The sequence below is a fragment of the Poeciliopsis prolifica genome, unplaced genomic scaffold (genome assembly GCF_027474105.1).
Source record: "Poeciliopsis prolifica strain line A6 unplaced genomic scaffold, Auburn_PproV2 SCAFFOLD054, whole genome shotgun sequence".
Lineage (NCBI taxonomy): Eukaryota > Metazoa > Chordata > Actinopteri > Cyprinodontiformes > Poeciliidae > Poeciliopsis > Poeciliopsis prolifica.
In genome coordinates, this window is record NW_026562429.1 from 1,379,416 (window position 1) to 1,399,984 (window position 20,569).

The 20,569-nt window shown below is 38.3% G+C and overlaps 1 protein-coding gene and 1 long non-coding RNA gene across 2 annotated transcripts in view; one reads left to right on the plus strand and one right to left on the minus strand.

The window, feature by feature from the left end:
- drosha (drosha ribonuclease III) overlaps positions 1 to 20,569 on the plus strand; it is a 152,740-nt gene that overhangs the window by 31,977 nt on the left and 100,194 nt on the right. Inside the window, exons 18-22 of the mRNA XM_055059367.1 lie at positions 7,643 to 7,781; positions 8,838 to 8,898; positions 9,104 to 9,163; positions 13,893 to 13,992; positions 15,854 to 15,956. Of these exons, the coding sequence (XP_054915342.1) occupies positions 7,643 to 7,781; positions 8,838 to 8,898; positions 9,104 to 9,163; positions 13,893 to 13,992; positions 15,854 to 15,956 (463 nt within the window). The remainder of the gene's footprint in view (positions 1 to 7,642; positions 7,782 to 8,837; positions 8,899 to 9,103; positions 9,164 to 13,892; positions 13,993 to 15,853; positions 15,957 to 20,569) is intronic.
- On the minus strand, positions 15,856 to 18,417 carry LOC129378873 (uncharacterized). The gene is made up of 4 exons (XR_008608105.1): positions 18,312 to 18,417; positions 17,357 to 17,441; positions 16,878 to 17,017; positions 15,856 to 15,967 (listed from the first exon to the last, which is right to left on the minus strand). It is a non-coding gene; the product is annotated as an uncharacterized LOC129378873 (long non-coding RNA).

Genomic DNA, 20,569 nt, shown 5'->3' on the forward strand with positions numbered 1-20,569 from the left:
TTTCACATCCTCCGTCACTTCTCATTTAGCTCCACTCTGAGGGGCCGACCGCCTTTAATGAGATGGATGTTTTTCACTGACAGTCTACTCATTAAACACGAGGGAATCTAGTACCACTCTTTGATTGCATTACAAATGAATTGTGGTTTGATACGAGGGCTTGTGTGCTTGGAATTAATCTGCCTCCAATGGGCTGTAATGTGCGGGTGGAAACCTTTCAACTGCTGAATTCCTCCTGAAAACCCTGAAAAGGTATGAAAGTATTACCTTAAATTCTCCTTTTCAGTCACCAGAAGCCCGACGAGTTGCTGTGCTGAGAAACGGATAAATCTCACCGCTTCTTCTTAAGGGAAGCCATGATTGTGTAATGGAAATGCAGTAGAACAAACTGATGTTTGAAGGTTTTTGTTGAATATATCTTCATTCTGAAAATATCCAGTTCTACCCTGTCGTATTGACACATAAATGTGCCAAACAAATACAGGGTGTATTGTGAAAATTAAGGGTTAATTGCAGCTTCAGGGAAGAAAAAAAGCAGGGAAAGTCCAAATCCAGCCACATGAAGCACCCATCCAGCCCAAACCCCACAGACAGACATCTGCATTAAACATATTTCATTTCCAAATATACACACAATCTTAATTTAAAAATTCTCAATATAAAGAATCTTTCTTGACCAAAAACTCTTTTTACATCCACAAGAGTCCAGATAATGTAATCCAATAAAATATCTGGTCCACAACAAGAGTTACATCAACAACCAGCATAATTTAACAGTGGAAACCTTTGAAATGTTCAAGTTTTTCTCAACAGTTTCTGAGATCTGGCTCAATTTCTTTTTTCTAGAGAAATTTTAACTTTTCAAACTCTGAAATTTTCTTCTTTTTTTTCTAGTAAATATTTGAGATTTAGTTCAAAAAATTTGACGTCTTTTCTAGAAAAAAAACTTTTCAAACTAAAAAATGTCCTTGTTTTTTTTCTAAAAAAATTCAGAGTTCTCAAAATTTGGAAATTTTCTGGCAAATTTCCAAATTTCAATCTCAGACATTTAAATTTTTCTGTCAAATTTAAGTCTTTAATCTCAAAATTTGAGTTTTTGGTGAAATTTAACTTTTTTATTTGTTCTCTGTGTTGCTTTTATCTACAATGGTCCTGATGCAGCGTTGCCGTTCCCCCATTGAAAAAAAAGTTTTCACTCTTCCTGTCCGTGGAAATGAAAGATCACGGGGGGAAAACCCGTCAGCTGGGTGGGTCGGTCCAATCCATGTTCTCTGCAGATTCTCTATAATGCTGAATAAAAGCTTACCTGTACATTAAGGAGCTGTTATGTAATCACTACAACTCACCGGCTGTCTGTGAGCTCATTTACCTCTTCGGGAATCAATACACCTGATGAAGAAGAGAATAACCCAACGATCCTGCAGTGAAATTGCAGCCTGGCAGAGTTGGAGCACTCGAAGATTCCCTCCCCCCGGCTGCAGAGCAGCAACACCTCTTTGAAGCTCCTCTTCTGAGAGCCTCCCTGTTAAACATTTAACATTTAAAGCCGGGGAGGGCTGTGGGCTTCTGGAGCTGGAGAGGCACGCATTCATCCCCGAATCCCTCACATCCACCCAACCATCATAATCCCACCCAACCCCTGTTGCTCGACTGCCATTCTTCACTTTTGACCCATGCTGACAGAACGAGAGGCATCGCAGAGGTCCTCAATTATTTACGTGTACAAGTCCTCGGCCTGCGCTCTGATGCTGCGTGCTTTTGTTTGTGAGCTCCATGCGTGTGTGCTCTGTGTGCCGCGGCATTTTGTTTGTTTTCTGATCTGTCTGCTGGCATGTGGTGGAAATGTCCCTCTGTTTGAAGTGCAGCTGCCCTCGATACTGCTGCCGGCTCTTATTATCTGCTCAAGTTTACCAACTTCTATCGCGTGGATCTTAATAAACTCCAGCGATTCATTGTAAGTTGAGTGAATGAATTAGTTGCCAATCTTATGTTATTTTCACACCTGATTGTCTGGTAGACTTGGTTCAATTTGGGATCAAAATTGAAACATTTTCAGCTGCTCTGGTTCTTTGTCTCACTGCACTATGTCCAATGTATCAAACACTTTGAAAAACCCGTCCCCCTCCTCGCCTGTAGGGGAGCTACAGCAAGAACCTCTGAAGGAAACAACACAAAAACCTCTGAAGACACTCGGTGCAACTTCCTTCTTAGAGAAAAGATTTTAGCAGCTGTAAGAATTTTCTTTTGTCTTTGGTAAAATAAAAGCCATTTCTCTTAGACCTTTCCATTTGTTTTGGTTGCGTTTACCCAGAATGCACTGCGCTATAATCCACTTCCTGCTTTTAGAGAGGTTTCCTGTCCATCTGCCGTTCATTTAGTCACCGTCATAAAATGTTTTTATTTTTGTTTGTTTTTTTTATCTAAAGTTGATTTATATTTTCATGTGTCATACACTTTGGTGCACTTTTAAAAATGGCAAATAAATAAACTTGACATTGAAATTTAGGCTCCCAAAAAAGAAAAACTGAGGCCATTATTTTAGAAAGCTGAACATTTGAATTCGAACCATCCAGACTTCACTTCTTCCAAACAGAGATGAAGGTTTTTGGTGGACAAGATTTTGACTTTCTAACCAAACAAACTAGAGTTGGATTAAAGTGATTAAAACGGCCAAAACAACGAGTTTGTTTGGTTGTTTGACGGTTGGTCTGATTTTCAGATCCAAAGTCTAATAATAACTTCACAAGCCAAAGTCGGGCTGATTTGCTTCTGTGTTGCATAAAATAATATTTTACTGTGTAAATAAAGTGAGGTTTGCCTTGAACTTTCTGTGTGAAGTGAAGTTCTCCTGCTGGTTTCTGAGAACAGAGTTTTTTCCTGTTTTTGCTGCAGGCGTTCGAGCAGCTGCTGATCACTAGACTAAAATCACCACCACTCCATAAGCAGGCATTACATGCACAGGCATATTTGCCAATATCAATCAGCTAAAAATCTACCGTTGTTGTTAGTTGCACGGTTGAAACAGCAGCTGTTTGTTTACCTGAGGCTGTGCAGTAGGCAGTCATTGACATGTCTGGCATGGCACAATGGGAGAGTGGAGATTGAAAGATGTAACTTTAAGTGTAAAACTTTTAACACCTGGCTAGAAATTGGTAGATTTCTGCTTGTGTCACGTCAGACTTGGTTCACAATCGCTTTTAAATTTGTCATTTCTCTGTTTAAACACTACAAAGCTGAAGGCCTCTTGAGTAACTATAAATATTGAAAGCTCTCTGTTAGAGTTTTACATATATATCTCATTGGAGCCTGAAATTGATTTGAAGTTGGCTGAAAGAAGACAAGCATTTTGAAACGCAAGCCCAGGGGGGGAAAGAAGTCTGAGTTTCTTCTATTTTCTCTTTTTTGTGGGATGAGATTAACATTCTCCTAATGTAAGATTGATAAAGGCTCGACATATCCTTCTGAGTCCTATCTTTCTCCTTTTTCTTTCCCCCTCGGCGTGTTTGAGATATTCCGCAACGGAAAGTCTTTCTAGGCACAGCAGTTTTTTTTCCCCACCTTCCTCCTCAAACAAAGCCGAAAATTGACTCATGTGTTGCCCTCAGGGATATATTACCTGAAATTCCAGCATTTTTACTGGCTTACAAAAATGTAAGCCATTACTTTTCAGACAAACAGCTTCCGATATTACAAAGAAGAAGCTCTCGCTCCTCATTTCCTTGGAACAGTTGCTGACCCATCATTGCTTGCTCTCTTTGGTACAACACAAAAGTCCTAGTGTAAGCATTAAATCTAGTTAAAGAAAAGTACAAGTGAAAGACATACAGAACTGTGAAGTAGCTACATGTTAGGCCTAGAAGTGTTGGCTTGCTAATTGTTCTGTGAAGTGATGAGTTAAGAGATTTCTGCAGGTGGGAAGAGACAAATCTGTTGCCATTTGATGACTTATGTGAGCTTTGTGAAGACAAATTTAAATTTCAGCAGTGTTTCTACTGACTGGAAAATTGTTTTATTTATTTATTTATTTTTTATTTTTTTGTAAATAACAATTTGCAAAGTTACCATAAAATTGACTTTTCTTGATCTATGTCATGGATTCTTGACATTATTGCCTAGAAAACACTTCTGCAGTGTCTGATAATATTTTAGGATTTGACTACTTTTTAGTTCCATCCATTCATTTATGCATCCATCCGTTCATCCATCTGTTAGTCGCCTCCATTCAGTTGCCAGTCTGTTTGTCCTGAGCCTGTTTTTGACAGGTTTAATGTTTAACGTCTGTCGAAATATAGCAGTTATTTATTTAACTTCAGTTCATAATAAACAAAATAAACTGTACAAACCGGGTTATTTCACAGCATAATAAGCTTTTTCATTTACACTTTGTAAATCGACTTTTATATTGAAACTAATTATTTATATGTCTGACTAGAGATGAGAATTGATGCATCAAATTCTACTCAGTTAAAAAATACTTTGATGCCGCAGAGATATTAAATGAGAAATTATAAATTGTAGGGAAATTCTGTGCAATTGGCAACAAAAAGTGGTCAAACCAAATGATGGTCTTTTGAACTTCTCAATTTCATAACCCCAAATGATTTCTCAAACCTTTATATTTCTTATTTTAATACCTAGTATTTCGTAAAACGGAACATTTCCCAGCCTGGAGCCTTGGGGCTCCCCTACCCATCAGTTATCTTTTGATATCTTGAGAAAATGTCTAAAGAAATCACTAAAATTAATATTTTTATGCTTATAATTGACTGCATCTTGCATACATTAAGCATTAGTATACTGCAAAACTATTTGTTACGCTGCTTACTTTATTATTTAATAGTTATGGAGGTTTGAATGTTGATGCTTTAGAGATTGAGAAAGAATGCACCGTATAGGCGAACCAGTTTGAAAGCTGTCCTTGTCTTCTGATTCATAACTATTAGTCTCATTGGAAGGACAAATTGAAAGATGACCTCAGATTTGCTGTCTTGGAGCTGTTACTGTAATGCACTTGCAGTTTATAGAATTGGCAAACAGCCTTGAGCTTTCTCCAGCATTTGGCCATCTGTGATAAAGAATTAAAGATGCTTACAGATGGAGCAGGGTAGAGATGCATTTGTTGAAGGAAGAAAAGAGACAAGCAAAGGAAATACAGGTCAGTACAAGACTGGATTTTCTTTTATTTCCATCCACCTAACCAGCTACCCAACCATTTTTTTCTCAAAGAAAAATCCCATCTTGATCATGTACCTTTACTTTTCAAATTAAAATTGCCACCCAGCCCTACAATATAATCCATATTGTAAGATTATATTGTTATATTGTAAGGTTGTGGGTTGGTTATACCCAACCTACGAAATAACAAACCCATCCAACCCGTCTTCTCAAAAAGCAATTCTATTGGTTGGTCTGACCTATGCAACCAAAAAGTAATAGACACAAAAGTCCTAATCTTATCCACCCAACCAGGCAAAAGCCAGTCCCATAAACCTACAAAACCATAAACATCATCCCAACGCCACACAGAAAAACCACCAAAGACTAATCCCTGCCCTCCAAAACATACATCTAATCCAAAACTGATCCCTTCCTACCAAAAACCTACTCACATTGCACCAAAAACCAGTTCTATTTATTCACAAAATCAAAAACCTAGCAGATTCTCACACTGATCCTAAAAGCTCATCTTCCTAGTCAAAATACAACATTGATCAAAGTTTGGGTCAACCAACATCAAAACCTGAAATACCCACTTACTCCTCTACGATACTGTGCCATCTACACTCTTAAATCAAAACCAAAGCCACCAACCTGGCCACCAAATCAAAAATAAACTCTTAACTCCAACCAGTTTGTTTTATTAGTGTAACACTCCTTTCACATAGAGCATCTTCTTTTCTTAATGTCTAAACATGATACAGCAAACATATGTATTTTCAGTGTTCCTCTTTCCTGCCACCAAAGCAGAGAAGTTATCTACTTTCAGCCTCCACGTCATTAAGACTCTCCACAACTTTATTCTCTGCAAAAGACAAGACTTGTGGGGTCACAATGAAAATCTGAGGAATACTGTTGGCAGTGAGCATCCCTTCAGTTTCTCAATCTTTGGCCTGCCTGTCAAGCAGTCAGTGAGCCCGACGCCTGTGACTATATCCGTCAGGATTCTCTCGGGCTTCTGTTTTACCAATGGTAGGTAAAACACTGGGGAAATAAACTACCGATTCCTTATAGTCGTTGTTATTTTAGATCAGATTGGGATCTCGGAGGCAAAAGATAACTGCATTTTATTATTAGATTCAGAATTTTGAGGAAGCTGCCATTGCTGTTTGGTAAACAACAACATGGACGCCTTGCATGTTGTTGTTTACGTCCAGAAATTTTGCGCATGCGCACAACGCTGGAGGTTAAATGTTCTTTTTAATGAATAAAATTAAAGGCAACATTGCATCTTTTTATAAGTTAAGCTGACATTGCAGGATGTGAAACATGGACTCCATAATGAAGTGCTGCTGGTGCCTCATTTCTCAACAGCGTAACCCTGGAATGACCTTTGTTAGAGGCATAACAGTTGCAAGTTTGTTTCTGAACTTGCATCACGAGTGCAAAACACGTTTAGATGCTGTTACCGTAGAGGGTGACTGCTGAATGGTTAATGCCAAGAACACTGTAAGGAGAAAACTGTTGAAACAACCTTAGAAGAAAGAAGCAGCGGTGCTGCTCACTGAAAATAGAAAACATAACTTAAAGCAAATGAAAACTTCAATACCTCAAAAGAAATCTTATTTTTTATCTAGTTTCCAGGGGAAACATCTTAGTGCACCTAAAGTAAGACAAACTAACAGATAACAGGTTGCAGTCAATGATTATTGAATATAAACAAAAAATTACTTCACTTATGACGAGACATTTTCTCCCAAGGAAACTAACATTTTTTAATCAATATTAAGGAATTATTGACTGAGAACAAGCTTCTATTTCAAGTTAACTGAGACATTTTCACTAGAAACTAGACCAAAAATACTTGGTAAAATTTGGTGTTTATGCAATGCAGATCGGTTAATATTCATGAGCCACAAAACATCATTGCTAAAGACATTTAAATAACATATGGAAGCATATTAATGGAAAAACAGTGAGGAAAAGGAAATAGATCTGTTTCCTTAAAAACTATGAATATTCAGTGGATGATGAGCTACATGCCTCCAACATGTTGATGCAGTATTTCATGCAAAAGGAGCCCAGACCAAGTATTGAATCTTTATATTATGCAGACATATTTGTCTTTTTTAAATAAGTAATAATAAAATTAACTGAAACTGAGTTTGAATTTTCATTGTAAGATGACCAGAAGTGAATGTTTGCATTTTGATCTGTTGCATAAAGAATAAAAAAAAAAGTAATTTGTAATTTAATTGAAAACAAAGTAAATGCAGAGATGTTAAAAACCTGTCTGAGATGAGATCTTCTGATTTTGTTTCACACCATTTTATTTGAAATGTCTGGATCAGTGTTGAAGTTTCAGATCTGCCTGAAGTGATAAACTTCTCCTGGATACCAGAAAGAAAACTTGTTAATTTGGACTGTTGAGAAGAGTCCGGACTTTTAGAAAAGAAGAAACATTTCTGCTCCCGCTCCCTTTCAGCTGGCCATGACTCATCCCAGTCACCACCTCAACTTTGGCATGAATCCCGATCACGCCCGCAACTCGCTGTCCAACTGCGGCATCCGCCAACCGAAGTACGGCGACAGGAAGGTCCACCACATGTACATGAGGAAAAAAGGTGGGATTTACCTCATTTATGCTTGAAACCAAATATTTTCTCTATAAAATATAAAAAGACGACATTTTCTCTTTTGTCTGACATTAAATATTTAACAAGATAATTCTTTTGTGTGTTAGATCAATTAGGTTCATGATTGGGAATAAAATTATCTGTATCATGAGAGAAAAACTTCCATTAAAGTTCAGATGATTATATATACTGAAATCACTTTAATTATAAGTAATTTAGATATGACTGTTTAAGACTGAAAAAACACAAAATCCTACCAAGTGTTTTGGTTCAGGTTCGATGCAAATATCTTAATAGACTTAGTAACTATACAGCAAAATATAGAAACTTGTTTTAAGAAAATAATTTATTAATATTGATTAAAAAGTACTGAATCCATTTGCGGATAATATAACTTATAACAAGTCAAACTGAAGTCATTTGCCAGTTGAACTATTTACTTAAAATAAGCCTCTGCATTTTGCTGAAAAGTTACTTGTAAGTTAGTTTTTTAAGTGTACTAAAAACTAGACCAAAATATACTTTGTAAAATGTTGTGTTTTTGCAGTGCACAGTGAATATTATGTACTTAAACTGCAAATATACCAAATCTTTTCTGGAAGAACTAGGGGCTTGTTTTAAGTCAATAATTTCTTATTATCGATTAAAAAAAGGGTACTAGTTCCAGCGGATGATTATTTTTGCCTTAATATTAAATTTTTCCAGGTTCTGCAGATGAAAGTAGTGCTTTTTCATCAGTATTATTTAAATCAAGCTCCTATATTTTGCTGAAAAGTTACTTTTAAATTAGTTCTATCTTGTTTGAGGTATTTATACTGAAAACTCAACCAAAAACAGTTAAAATGTAACATTTTGCAGTGTTATTTTGTAATTCCACAAAATCACTAAGCATATGTATGTAATCTGCTCCCTATCAAAGGTTTAGTCAGATTTAATGTCATTGATTTGGAGGGAAAATGATCTTTTTCTGTTTTATAGTGTAAGTAAATGTTTTTCCTTTCCTCCGTGATTAATAATTCCCGCCTGCGGGTCGTTTCTTTCCAGGAATCAACACACTGATTAACATCATGTCCCGTCTGGGTCAGGATGACCCGTCTCCTTCCAGGTAGGCAGCCTGCTGGCTCGTATCTGCTCGTACCATCATTGACCACAGGCGCAATCAGAGCGCCCATTTGTGTGATTAATACGCCCGGCAGGCCCGCTGACAAGAAAATTAACTCTAGCTGTGGGACGGAGGCGTACCTGAGGGGGGATGAAATGAGCTCATTGCTCTGGACTGAACTTGATCAAATCTCCGCCCTTTTCTCCAGGATCAATCACAACGAGAGGCTGGAGTTCCTGGGCGACGCTGTTGTCGAGTTCCTCACCAGGTGAGACTCTCTGATGGACGCCGGCGCTAATCAAAGCCGACTACAACGCCGTCTTTTCTCTTCCCCTCTTTTGTCTTTCTCATTGTCTGCCTTCCTTCCTGTCTGTCACAGGACAGACTGCTCTTCTCCATACTTGTGCCTCATTAAGACGCTGATTCACTGGTAATTGGAACTGGGATGTTACTTGAACAGCCAGAAATTGTCAGTGATGACTTTCAATTAGCCGACAACACAAGTCACTGCCATTAAAAACAACAAACCAAGTATTTCTAGTGCAGATATCTTAGCACACTTTAATTAAAACAAAACTAACTTACAAGTAGTTTGTTTTGTTTTTTGCAAGAAAAGGAACTTTTTTTAGTCGATAATTTCTTAATTTTGATTTAAAAAATTGAGTTTATTTCACTTTTATTAAGAAATTATTGACTAAAAATAAGCTCTTGCATCTTCCTAAAAAGTTGTTTGTTAGTTTTGTGTTGTTTTGAGTAAACTAAGATATTTAGAGTACAAATTAAACCGAAAATGCTTGGTAGGATTTTGTGTTTGTGGATTGCACAGCTGTTATTAATCTCACACTGTAACAACAGCAGCAGCTTTTTATCCTTACAGTGGCCACAAAAGAGCAAATTCATAACTTAGTCACTGAAACATTGAGTTCTGCACTAAAGCAATGAGTCAGTTCTTTTTCTTTTTCTTTTTGAAGCTGCCAGACTTTCTTGTAATCTTTTGAAGTAATCTTAATTATCAGCTTTTCTAACTTCCTGCAGTTTCTCTTTAAACTTTGGTGACTTTCTCAGTCATTTTCCAGGCCAGGACCTTTGGGACAAATTTATTTTCTTATCTATAAATTGACTGTTTTACATCGACGTTCCTTAAATTTGAGTTGGTGGAACCTGCAGAAACTCGCACAAAGAGGCATCAAACATATTAAATGTTATTTTCTTGTTCTTGTCGTTACAACTTTTCTCTACAATAAAGTATTAAGGCCACACTAAAAATATTTTTTAAACAAATAAATATGAGAATAAAGTCATAATATTACAATAATAAAGTCGTATGTGGATAAAGTAGAAATAATACGAGATTAAAGTCATGTTAAGATTTTTTTCTGATAATATTGTGACTATTATTTCAACTTTACTCTGAAAATCAACAAAAATCCACATTGACTTTATAGTAAATATATTGTAAATTTAATCTATATATGTAATATATAAATATATACTATATTTATATTTAATATATAAAAATATTTAATATAGAGATGTTCAATATGTTTCTTTTTCTTGCTGTAATGGGTTTTCCCTTTGATGAAGTATTAGGAAAATATAAAACTAAAAGAATATATTTATAATAATGCAACTTTATTCAGGTAATATGTCTATGTTCTAATATTAATATTTTTGCATTATTATTACCTTTTTCTTGTAATATTACAAATTTTCTTTCTCATAATATTATGACTTCATTCTGTGTTTTTGGGAATTTCCAAATATTCTGTTTTATACTGTTGAATAATTAAAAGATTTAAACAGTTAAGAATAAAAAAAAATTATCTTCTATACTGGATTTTCAGTTGGTGTCTAACCTGTCCTGAACCTGACTGCATCTGTTACATGACAATGATTTAAAACACTTTTAAACATGGTGGTGGTTCAACATTTACAGCCAAAAAACCAAAGAACTGCTGATTCAGGCCACTTAAGCAGAAAATACAAATATATGTGTATTTTCTGCTTAATGTAAAGCATAATCAAGTTCCTATGTTACCATCAGATGTTATAAAAAAGCCATATATCTCAAATATTGCTTCAAAGATACTTTACTTCCTGATTTAAAGTTTTGAATTTGGGTCTCTGTCTCTTTAAACACTCCTGCTCTTTCTGAAGCGCCGCCTTCAGGAAGTTATCCCAACATGGCTCCTCCATTAATCCCTTAATGGTGTTTTTACCAGCGATTCTCTGGTAAATAGCTGCTATAATGAGCTCAGCAGGTGTTTGCTAATTGCTGCTGGCTAGTTTGAAGGAGCTGAGTGGGGAAGGAGCTTTGCCTTGAAGGCGGAGCTGCATTGTTTGAGAAATTAAAAAATTTCTCAAACGTGTTTGCTGAAGGAATAGCATAAAAAATGTTGATTTTTACATGATGCCGCTCCTTTAAAACAAAGTCTGTTTGCCTGGAAGAGAAACAAAGTCTTGTAATTAATTTTCCACATTCTGTACTTCCAACCTGCATCAACACCAGATGAATTAACTGCTTGAAAGCAGATAAAAACTTTTATTTTTCCCTCTGCTCCTGGAACGAAAAGAAAAATGTTTTTATCCAAAAACTCCAATTTGTAACCCGCGTCGCCAACACTTCCACATCAGTGAGCGGCGAGGATTAAAGTCTAATAGGAGCTCCTTGTGGCACACAGACTGCTGCTCTTTATGCAGCGACAAGCAGGTCAGTTCGCCTCCGTTTCTCAGGATATCTCCGGGCATGTTTCAGCCTCTTCCTCCTCTCCTACCCGTCTTTGATTGTTAGTGTCTGACGAGACATGCTTGGCCTGCGCCCTGGCCCTCTGAATTATTTATCAGCCCCTTGTCCAGTTAAATGGCTACAGCAGATCCAGCCAGCTGTCTCGTGCGCGTTGCCCTTGGAGGGTCCGCGCGCCTCTGCTGTCCAGCCAAAAGAACATTTTGCACATGCGAACAGCCCCAAATGTAGCGAGGGAGTCGGTGCCGAACAGAGGGGACCTACAAGATCGACAGATGATGTAAAAAAAATAAATCCAAGTGCAATCCTCTGAATAAAGCTTTTTTCTCTTCACATAAAATTTGTTCGTGTTCAGGTAAGATTTTGAATTAGTCATCATTATTAAAGATGAATGTCCTCAGAAGAAAACTTTGTTCATCATTTTCACGTAAAAAAGACACACAAACCTATTTTTAACAAGACTTTTCTGAAAATGTCTTGATTTATTCAATACACTGCAAAAACACAAAATATTACCAACTATTTTTGCTTCATTTCCAATGCAAATATCGTGAAGTAATACAAAACTAACAAGTAACTTTTCAGCAAGATAGAGAAGCTAAAATCTTCAACATTTACAAAATGAACATTTTTGCAAAACCACAATCTATTTACTTTTTTATACACTGCAAAAACACAAAATCTTACCAAGTACTTTTGCTTCATGTCCAAATATCTTAGTTCACTTGAAATTAGACAAAATTGTGTTACAAGTAATTTTCAGCAACATTTATGAGCTTGTTTTAAGTCAAGGTTTAAAAAGCAGATTTTACAGATAAAAAAAGACACAAATTTTGTTTGAATCCTAAAATTTGGATATTTAAGTTTTTAACCAGATTAATATAGAAATCAATCAAGTCTATTTGTTTTGAACATTTCAGCAGCAAGGCGGTCCAAAGTTAAAAGTCATAATAAACACAGAAGATGTATTAAGTTATAAAGAAAACACCATACCATGCTCTATTTCCATTGGCTGATTCTTCAGATAAAAATCATATTTTTTGAGCCCTGAAGTTTAGATATTTTACTCTTTAACAAGATTCATCTAAAAATGTGACAATATACTCCATACACTGCAAAAACGCAGTCTTACCAAGTATTTTTATTTACTTTTTAGCTCAAATGTTAGTTCAAAACTAACTGACAAGTAACTTTTCAGCCAGTAATATTAATAAAGTGTATTAATAAAGTTCCACTGGGAGGTTACTTAACTTAAAAATGACAATAATGTCTAAGTGGAAAGAAACTACCAGTAGAACTAATTCTTCTAAAAAAAAACATTGTTGAAATTTTTTTACTAATAAGCTCGAGTTTATTGTGAGTTAATTTTGTCTTATTTCAAGTGGGTTGAAATATTTGCATTAAAAGCTAGAATTTTTTTTTCTTAAGATTTAGTGTTTTTGCAGTGTACAGCTGAAACTTTGTCTCCGATGTGATTATTTTCAATTACTCCAAGTGTTTGTTCCAGGTTTTCTCCCATCTCCTGACAAATGGAGCTCTTGTGGGGTTTGCAAACAACAAAAACAAAAAAAAACGGGACGCCACCTGCTTACCTCTCTTAGCGCTGATTGGAAATGACTGAAAGAAATGGCCTGTTTTAATTCAAATGAAATCAAATGACACGCGGCGGTTACGGAGAGGCTGCAGCGTAATGAAAATGGAACCTGCTCGCTGTAGAACCCAGCTGTGGATCCGCTCAAGCGTCCTCAGCCGTCTCTTGGACCCAAACCGGGCCTGGAAGGGAGAGGCTGCTAATCTGTGTTGGAGGCTTTCATTTGGTTTTCTTGGAGACTGCAGCCAAGGTTTCCTTATTTATCAATACTTTGACAAAAATGTTTCCTTTATGTACTATATTTACTGCGTTTGGAGTTAGTTTGACAGTTTTCCATCATTAAATGTGAATTTGCTACAAAAACACAACATTTTAAATGTTTTTGAATGAGTTTCTAGTTTCCAGACTCCAAAAAACATGAACTTATATCCAGAAAAATCGCAGTGGGCCTGTTTTTAGAAGCAGTTGAGACCCAAACGACCATATAAAACTGTAAAAAATTTCAGTTTTTGATAATAGATCTCCTTTAAAAGGAGTTACCAAAACAATGTAGTCTTTTGATGGCTGGTGTAAATCACTTCCTGTAAAAGCAAAGGTTTTTGATTTGGGTTCCTGGAAAAGAACAGAGATGACCATTAAAAATGGATTCCTCTCCGTCCGCAGTGTTCACCTCTACTACCTGTTCCCCAGTCTGGAGGAGGGCGGCCTGGCCACCTACAGGACGGCCATCGTTCAGAACCAGCACTTAGCCATGCTGGCCAAGGTGAGCGTCTCTCTGCAGGTGAGAACTGCACCTGTCTCCCTTCCTGGTTTTATGACTCTGCTGCTTTCCGAGTGCTCACAAGGGGAAGGAGTAATTTTGTCATCCTGCCATCCATACCCACGCATTTATTTATTTTTTACCCCCTCAGGTTTGTAATTGGAGTTAAAAGGTTGTTGTTTTGGAGACTAGTGCAACCGGGGTCCCTGCAGACCCCCGGAGGTCTTCCTGAATCACTCTTCAGCTCCTGTTATCGCTCTGCTTCCACCCCTCCTCCTCCTCTCTCGCTGGCAGCCCAGCCACACTCACTGGCACGGTTTGTAAAGAAACACAACAATAATCGTCCCGTGATGTGGAGAAACCAATTAAAAACTTCAATCTTTCATGTCGCTCCCCGCTGAATACAAAGATGCAGCCGCCCGAATCTGCATTAGCGCCGTGTAGCAGTTTGGCTTGTTTCAATTTGCCGCTCGCGCTAAAGTGAGTGTGATACAGCGTTGGGCGCTGCCAAGTTGTTTACCAGGGCTCCTCTGAAGCCGTCTGCTCAAGAACACTCGCAATTATCTCCCAGAAAGTATCTTCAGCGAGCACTGCCACAATCCGCCACTTCACTCGCAGGGCTTAAAAGTCAGAGCGGGTTCCCTGTGAGTTGGAGTATTTGTGAATTGTGATTTAATTTGTGTGTGTGCAATCACTAGGAGTATGGGAGGTTTGGGGGATGGGGATGGCTGGTACCACCAACAGTTATCAGCCGTAATTAAAAAGCACCCGGCTGCTTTTTGTCTCTGCAGCGCCGCCAGGAAAGTCAAGTTGGGCTATTTTTCTCTTGGCTGGTAGATGACTTGCAGAAAGTTTGACTGACCTCCGTCGCTCAGCAACACAAACTCATTTAGATTACATACAATCTGTGCGGATCCGGAGCCGCTTTGCTGCTTTTCTTCTGGATTCCAGTTTCACTGCATCAGCTTTGGCTTCACAAGCTGCATTTCCATCACTAATGTGGGAATGAAAACAATTAATCAATAGTGGTTTATTACATTAAAATTTGTTCCAATCGTCCAATTTGACCTTCTCTGAATGTTGTAGTTTGGTCACCATCCATCAGAGGGCGCCACTAGTCATTGAGCCAGTTGATACAGAAACAAAGATGGCGGGGGCATTCCAGAACAGGAAAGAGAAACGGTCCAAACAGAGTCCAGTTTGGGATATAAAATGCAAAATCTGTTTTGTTATTTTTTGTAAATATGTCTAATTTTAATACACACAATAAAAAATTTTTTATACATAGTTGCGTTTTCTAAACTGGTGTTCAGCAAAAAAAATGTTTTTATTTCCTTTTCAGCATGACTGGAAAACCTGTCACAAGACTTTTCATTGAAAAACAAGAGTTTTTTTCAAAATGGTCATGTTTCCATTAAGCCAATTTCTTATTGTAATTAATTAAAATGTCTTAAATTCATGCATCTAAAATGAATTTAAATTGAATCCATTTTCTCTATTTCTGAATAGAAAGGCTCTGTCTTTATTGTGACTAAGTTAGACCGTGAACGGGCAGCATAATCTTATTCTTACGAAGGTCACAACTGTTTCACATTTCATCTGTCGTTTTCCAGTGAACCATTTTATTCCTGCTTCATGCCACAGCTGGACAGCACATGAGCACATCCGTCAGTGCCATGAAGTCGAACCTTTTCCAACCAGAGCAATCAACTTCTCATTTCCCTCGAGTTTTTCCCCCTCTAATGCTCTTTTCCTTCATGAAAATCTGCAATGTTGTTGTTTTTTTTCCCTCCTTCGTCCTGCGAGCAGCTACTGCTGAGGCGTCAGTGGGCAGCTTGCTGATATGAGTGCATCTCTTTTCCAGAAGCTGGAGTTGGATCGCTTCATGCTCTACGCCCATGGACCCGACCTGTGCCGGGAGTCGGACCTTCGACATGCTATGGCCAACTGCTTTGAAGCGCTCATTGGTGAGACTCTCCTGAGATAAAAATGGAAGAAATGATTGATGGTAAAGAATTTGGGATAAGCTAAACGTTCAACTTCACTCCTAGGACTGAGTCTGTTTTCAGATCTGATAGTCCGGTAAACTTAGTTCACTGTTGTTCACTTTCACCCTGGACTGTTCCCCTCCTCGCCTGTGGGGGCGCTGCACCAAGAACCACTGAAGGAAACAACATGAAAACCATGAAACTTAACTTTCTGCTCTAAAAAATGAAAACAAAAATTGGCAAAAGACGATGAGTCCTTCCTCCCGCTAGCAATTCCCTTGCATGTTTTTATGTTGTGTTTACCCAGAATGCACTGCTCTGTAGTCCACTTTCTGCTTTTGGAGCCGTCTCCAGTCTGCTTGGTGTTCACATATTCATTTGAAAGGCACCACAATTCACTTCAACTAAACAGAGACCGAGGTTTGTAGTCTGATTACACTTCCACAAACAAATGGACTGGAGACTACAGAGCAGGGCATTCTGGGTAAAAACAATCAAAACAAACACTTTAGCATTAGCAAAAGTGACTCATGTTTTTTATTTTTTATTTTTTTTACCAAAGACAAAGCAGAAATCCTAAACCTGCTAAAATCGGACTTTATTTTTGTTTACATTAAGTGAAGAAGGAAGTTGAGCTCTGTGTCTTCTTCTGTGGTTTTCATGTTGTTTCCTACAGTGATTCTTGGTGGTGCACACCTGCAGTAGAGGAGGGGAACAGGTTTCTTACTTAGTTTGGTTTGTTTGACCAAAGCAGCTAAAAATGTAACAAATGTCTTTAATCAAACAAAGTCTACTGAACTATCAGCTGTGAGAATGTTCAATAAAAGAGATGCAGGAATCCTACTGCAGGTTCTGTGTACGCTTTCAGTTATCTTTCTGTTAATCCTTGAAAACGTTTACCTGGCTGACCTCTGAAAGGTCTCCAAATCTCTGCTCTCCTGTCCCACACGCGGCGCCGCCTCCCGCCTCAGTCCTTGCTAAGCCTCGCTTGTGGGGAGCTGCTCTGGTCTTATCGCCATCTCGGCGCAGTCCAGCCATCTCTGTCGGATGAAAGATGCAGAAAGTGGGTGGCTTTAAAGAGATCATCTCCGCGCCTCCCCTCTGCGCTGGAGAAAAGCAGCAGGCGGGGAATGTGCTGACTGGCACCGTGGCCCCCCTGTCGGCTCTGGGGTCACACCGTTCCCTTGGCGGGTTCATTATTGGCTCAGTCGAAGTGAAGAATAAACGGGGTGCCTATTCTGAAGGGGCGAACTTCCCTGTGGTGACGGCTTTGGGTTACTAACTGAAATATCACCACACGTCTCCTCTCCCCTCTCGCCAGCCCCCTTCTTCTCACCTTCTTTTTAGCTCAAACGCCTCCTTTCCATGCCTACACCTACCTCTGATCTTGACTTTTTGGGTGTAGTTAATGAGTCACTCCATCATCTTGAAGCTGTTCTCCAACAGAGACGTTTAGCTGCAGCACTGCGGAAATACAAACTCTTACTGAGTATCTTTATCTAGTTTCTTGTGCAAATATCCTAGTACTCTTGAAATAAGACAAAACTCAGAAGTAATATTTCAGTAAATACAGGTGCTTCTTCTAAGTAATGACAGTTAAAGGAGTTTCTATTCAAAATTCACATTTTGCTCGTTTTTGCTTCTAAAAACAACCAACAAGCCATTTATATGGTGTCTGGAAAATTTGCCTTTTCAAAAAGTCACATTCGACAGGTTCTGTGCCGATACCTATCAACCCAGGCGGAGCTCCAGCACATTTGTTCAGCTGGTTTTATTGCTGTACAATGGCTGCTGGAAGAGGCAAGTGTTTTGTTGTTGACTTGCCATCCAGAAGCCTCTTGCTGCCTTTTTGTTGGTTCAGCAGGAGGCGCCACTTCTGCTTTTCGAAGATAAACAGTTGTATATTTACACGTCTGTTTGGAGCCATTTTCAGATGTGGGTGTAAGCATTGAGTTGGGGGGCGTGGCCAGCAGCCGATTTGGATTTAACAGCTCATCCTGACTAAAATCAGTTATCGAAGAATGAGTTTGTGCAAGAAACACAAGGAGCATGTTTTGTATAGGCCATGAACCTATCATAACCTGGTCAAGGAAACATCACCTTTAATATTTCAACATGGTAAAAATGTCGAAGTGAAATAATCTTCCAGTTGAACTATAACTTTTTTTAAAATAACACTGTTAAGTGTTAATTTAAAAAGCTCCTACATCTTACAGTAAAGTTACATCTCAGTTAGTTTTGTTTTAAATGTACTAAGATATTTGCAGCAGAAACTAGATCAAAATACTTGGTAAGATTTAGTGTTTTTGCCATGAGTAAAACAGCTGCGCTCACAGATGTGTTGTCGTTTCTGTCGTGCGGAGAATTGACGGGATGCGACGGCCATAATATTCCCAGAAAGCTCCGGCGGCCTGGCAAACGTGTTCTCTGACCTTTGTTTTATTTGTTTCCGCGCCGCGGTGACTGTTGAACCCGGGCTGTGTTGGGAATGACAGATAATCTCCTGTTTTGCATGGACGAGGCTTCCTCTCCCTCTCCCACCTCGAGGCAGGGCCGTTCTCCTGCTCGAGACGGAGCGAATGAAGAGGGAGAGAAAGGAGTGGAGGAATCTGCAATGCAAATAGCTGCCCTGCAACCCTGAATAATTCAAAGTGTTGAATGGAAATCTTGCTTTTCTGATCCCCTGTCATTAACTTCTGCCGGAGTGGGCCATTCTCATTCGGGCTCTTTTGGCCTACACTCCTCCGTTTTTCCTTCCTCTACCTCCTTCAGAGCCACTTTCTCGCCTCTCCGGTCCTCCTGGCTGATGACATGGCGTCCACATCCTTAAAAAGTCTTAAATTCATGTATCTAAAATTAAGGCCTTAAAATGCCTTCATATACATTGAAAAAGGTAAGTTGGCCTTAAATTTATGGAGGCACAACTATTTAATCTCATATATTTAGTATTTTTTCTTTGCTGTCAGGCAAACATTTGAAGCAGTTTCTACTGCTAATATACCATTGATGGCTAGCTAAAAAACAAGCTAGCTCACTTGTGCACTTCACCTTCTTAAACATCTGTCATAAATTAAGTTCAAATTTATCACAGATTGACTGAATCATGTTCATCTTCACCATTGGATCACTTTGGTTGCCGACCTGTACAACATTACATTCATTCTGTGCAAAAAAATGACTTAAGACTGTTTCTTTTGCACATTTCCTAAATGACTCAGGTCTTAAATTTCATTCATAGTGATTTTAAAATGTTCAATTTAATGTTTACTAAAGTAAGACCTCAAAATGTTGGTCTTAAATCACTAGTCTGCCAGGTAGCAATGGTGTATCACTAGCTGTGTTAGCAAGAACCAGGGAGGGAGAAGAGAACCAGGCAATTAACCAAAAAACAATGTAGCTAGGTGGGAAAAGCTATTTAGCTAGCATGCTTGCTTTTTTGAGTCCCATCATGATTTAAATGCCACTTTGGATCACCTGTGTGATTCTACATTCATTCTGTGCTAAAAGTTTGACACTACCTGGATAAAGGTTGTTTATTTTCATTTCTGACACTAAATTTAATCCATAATGGTTTTAAAAAGTCTTAAATTTGAATTGGTGGAACCTGTAGAATCCCTGCTTTAGCGATTCTGTTTGTAAAAACTTGTGGGAAGAGAAAGAGGAGGAGGAGGAGAAGCTGAGAAAGGCCTGCTCTGCTGTTTTATTTAATTTTATTTTTTGGACCTAATTTCCTGGTACAGTTGATGTGTGGATTACGTGCTGCCAGCAGCCGTGGGGGATACAGATGGTGAACCTTTGTGAGGCCTCTCTAAGCTCTTCCCTATTAAAAGAACACAGAGGAGGGATTATCTCTCACTTGCTGAATATCAGATTCATACACAATGCGCTCGGTGGATCCTCTCAAGCTCTGCTGCTGCCTTTGTTAATTGCTACAGTCTTTCTTTTCTCCTTTGTTTCTGCGACTCATCTCTACCTCCTGGTCTGATTTTTCCACAAGTAAAGATATAAAAATTAAAAGGTTCCTCCTACGCAGGCTGGGAGAGTCCAATGATTTGTTGTTTTCAGGTGTGGAGAAGTTTGGAAACAGAACATTATTGTCTCCTTCCTTTCCTCCTTCCTTCTTTTCTTTCTTCTCTTGTTTCCTGTCCTTACTCTTTCTTGATCCATCTTTCTGTTGCTGTTTTTTCTTTTTCCACTCTTCTTTTCATTCAACAATTTGTCCTTCTACTTTTTGTTTTTCTCTGCTCTTTCATTTCTTCTTGTTTCTGTTCTTTCCTCCTTCCTTCAGTTTTTCTTTTCTCGTTGTTTACTTGCTTCCTTCCTTTTTTCCCATCTCGACTCATTGTGTCCTTCCTTCAGTCCTTCCTTTTTTTGTCTTTGCTTGTTGCTTTCTTGTTTCCTACCTTTGTTTTGTTGCTTGTGTCCTTCTCCTTTTTCAACCCTTCCTTCTTTTCTTTCCTTCCTTTCTTACATTTTTAACCATTGTTCCTTTATCTATTCATTCCTTCCTTCCCTTTCCTCCCTTCCTTCCTACACTCATTCTTTCTTAATTTCTTCCCTTTCCTACCCATCCTGCCTTCCTTCCTTTCCTT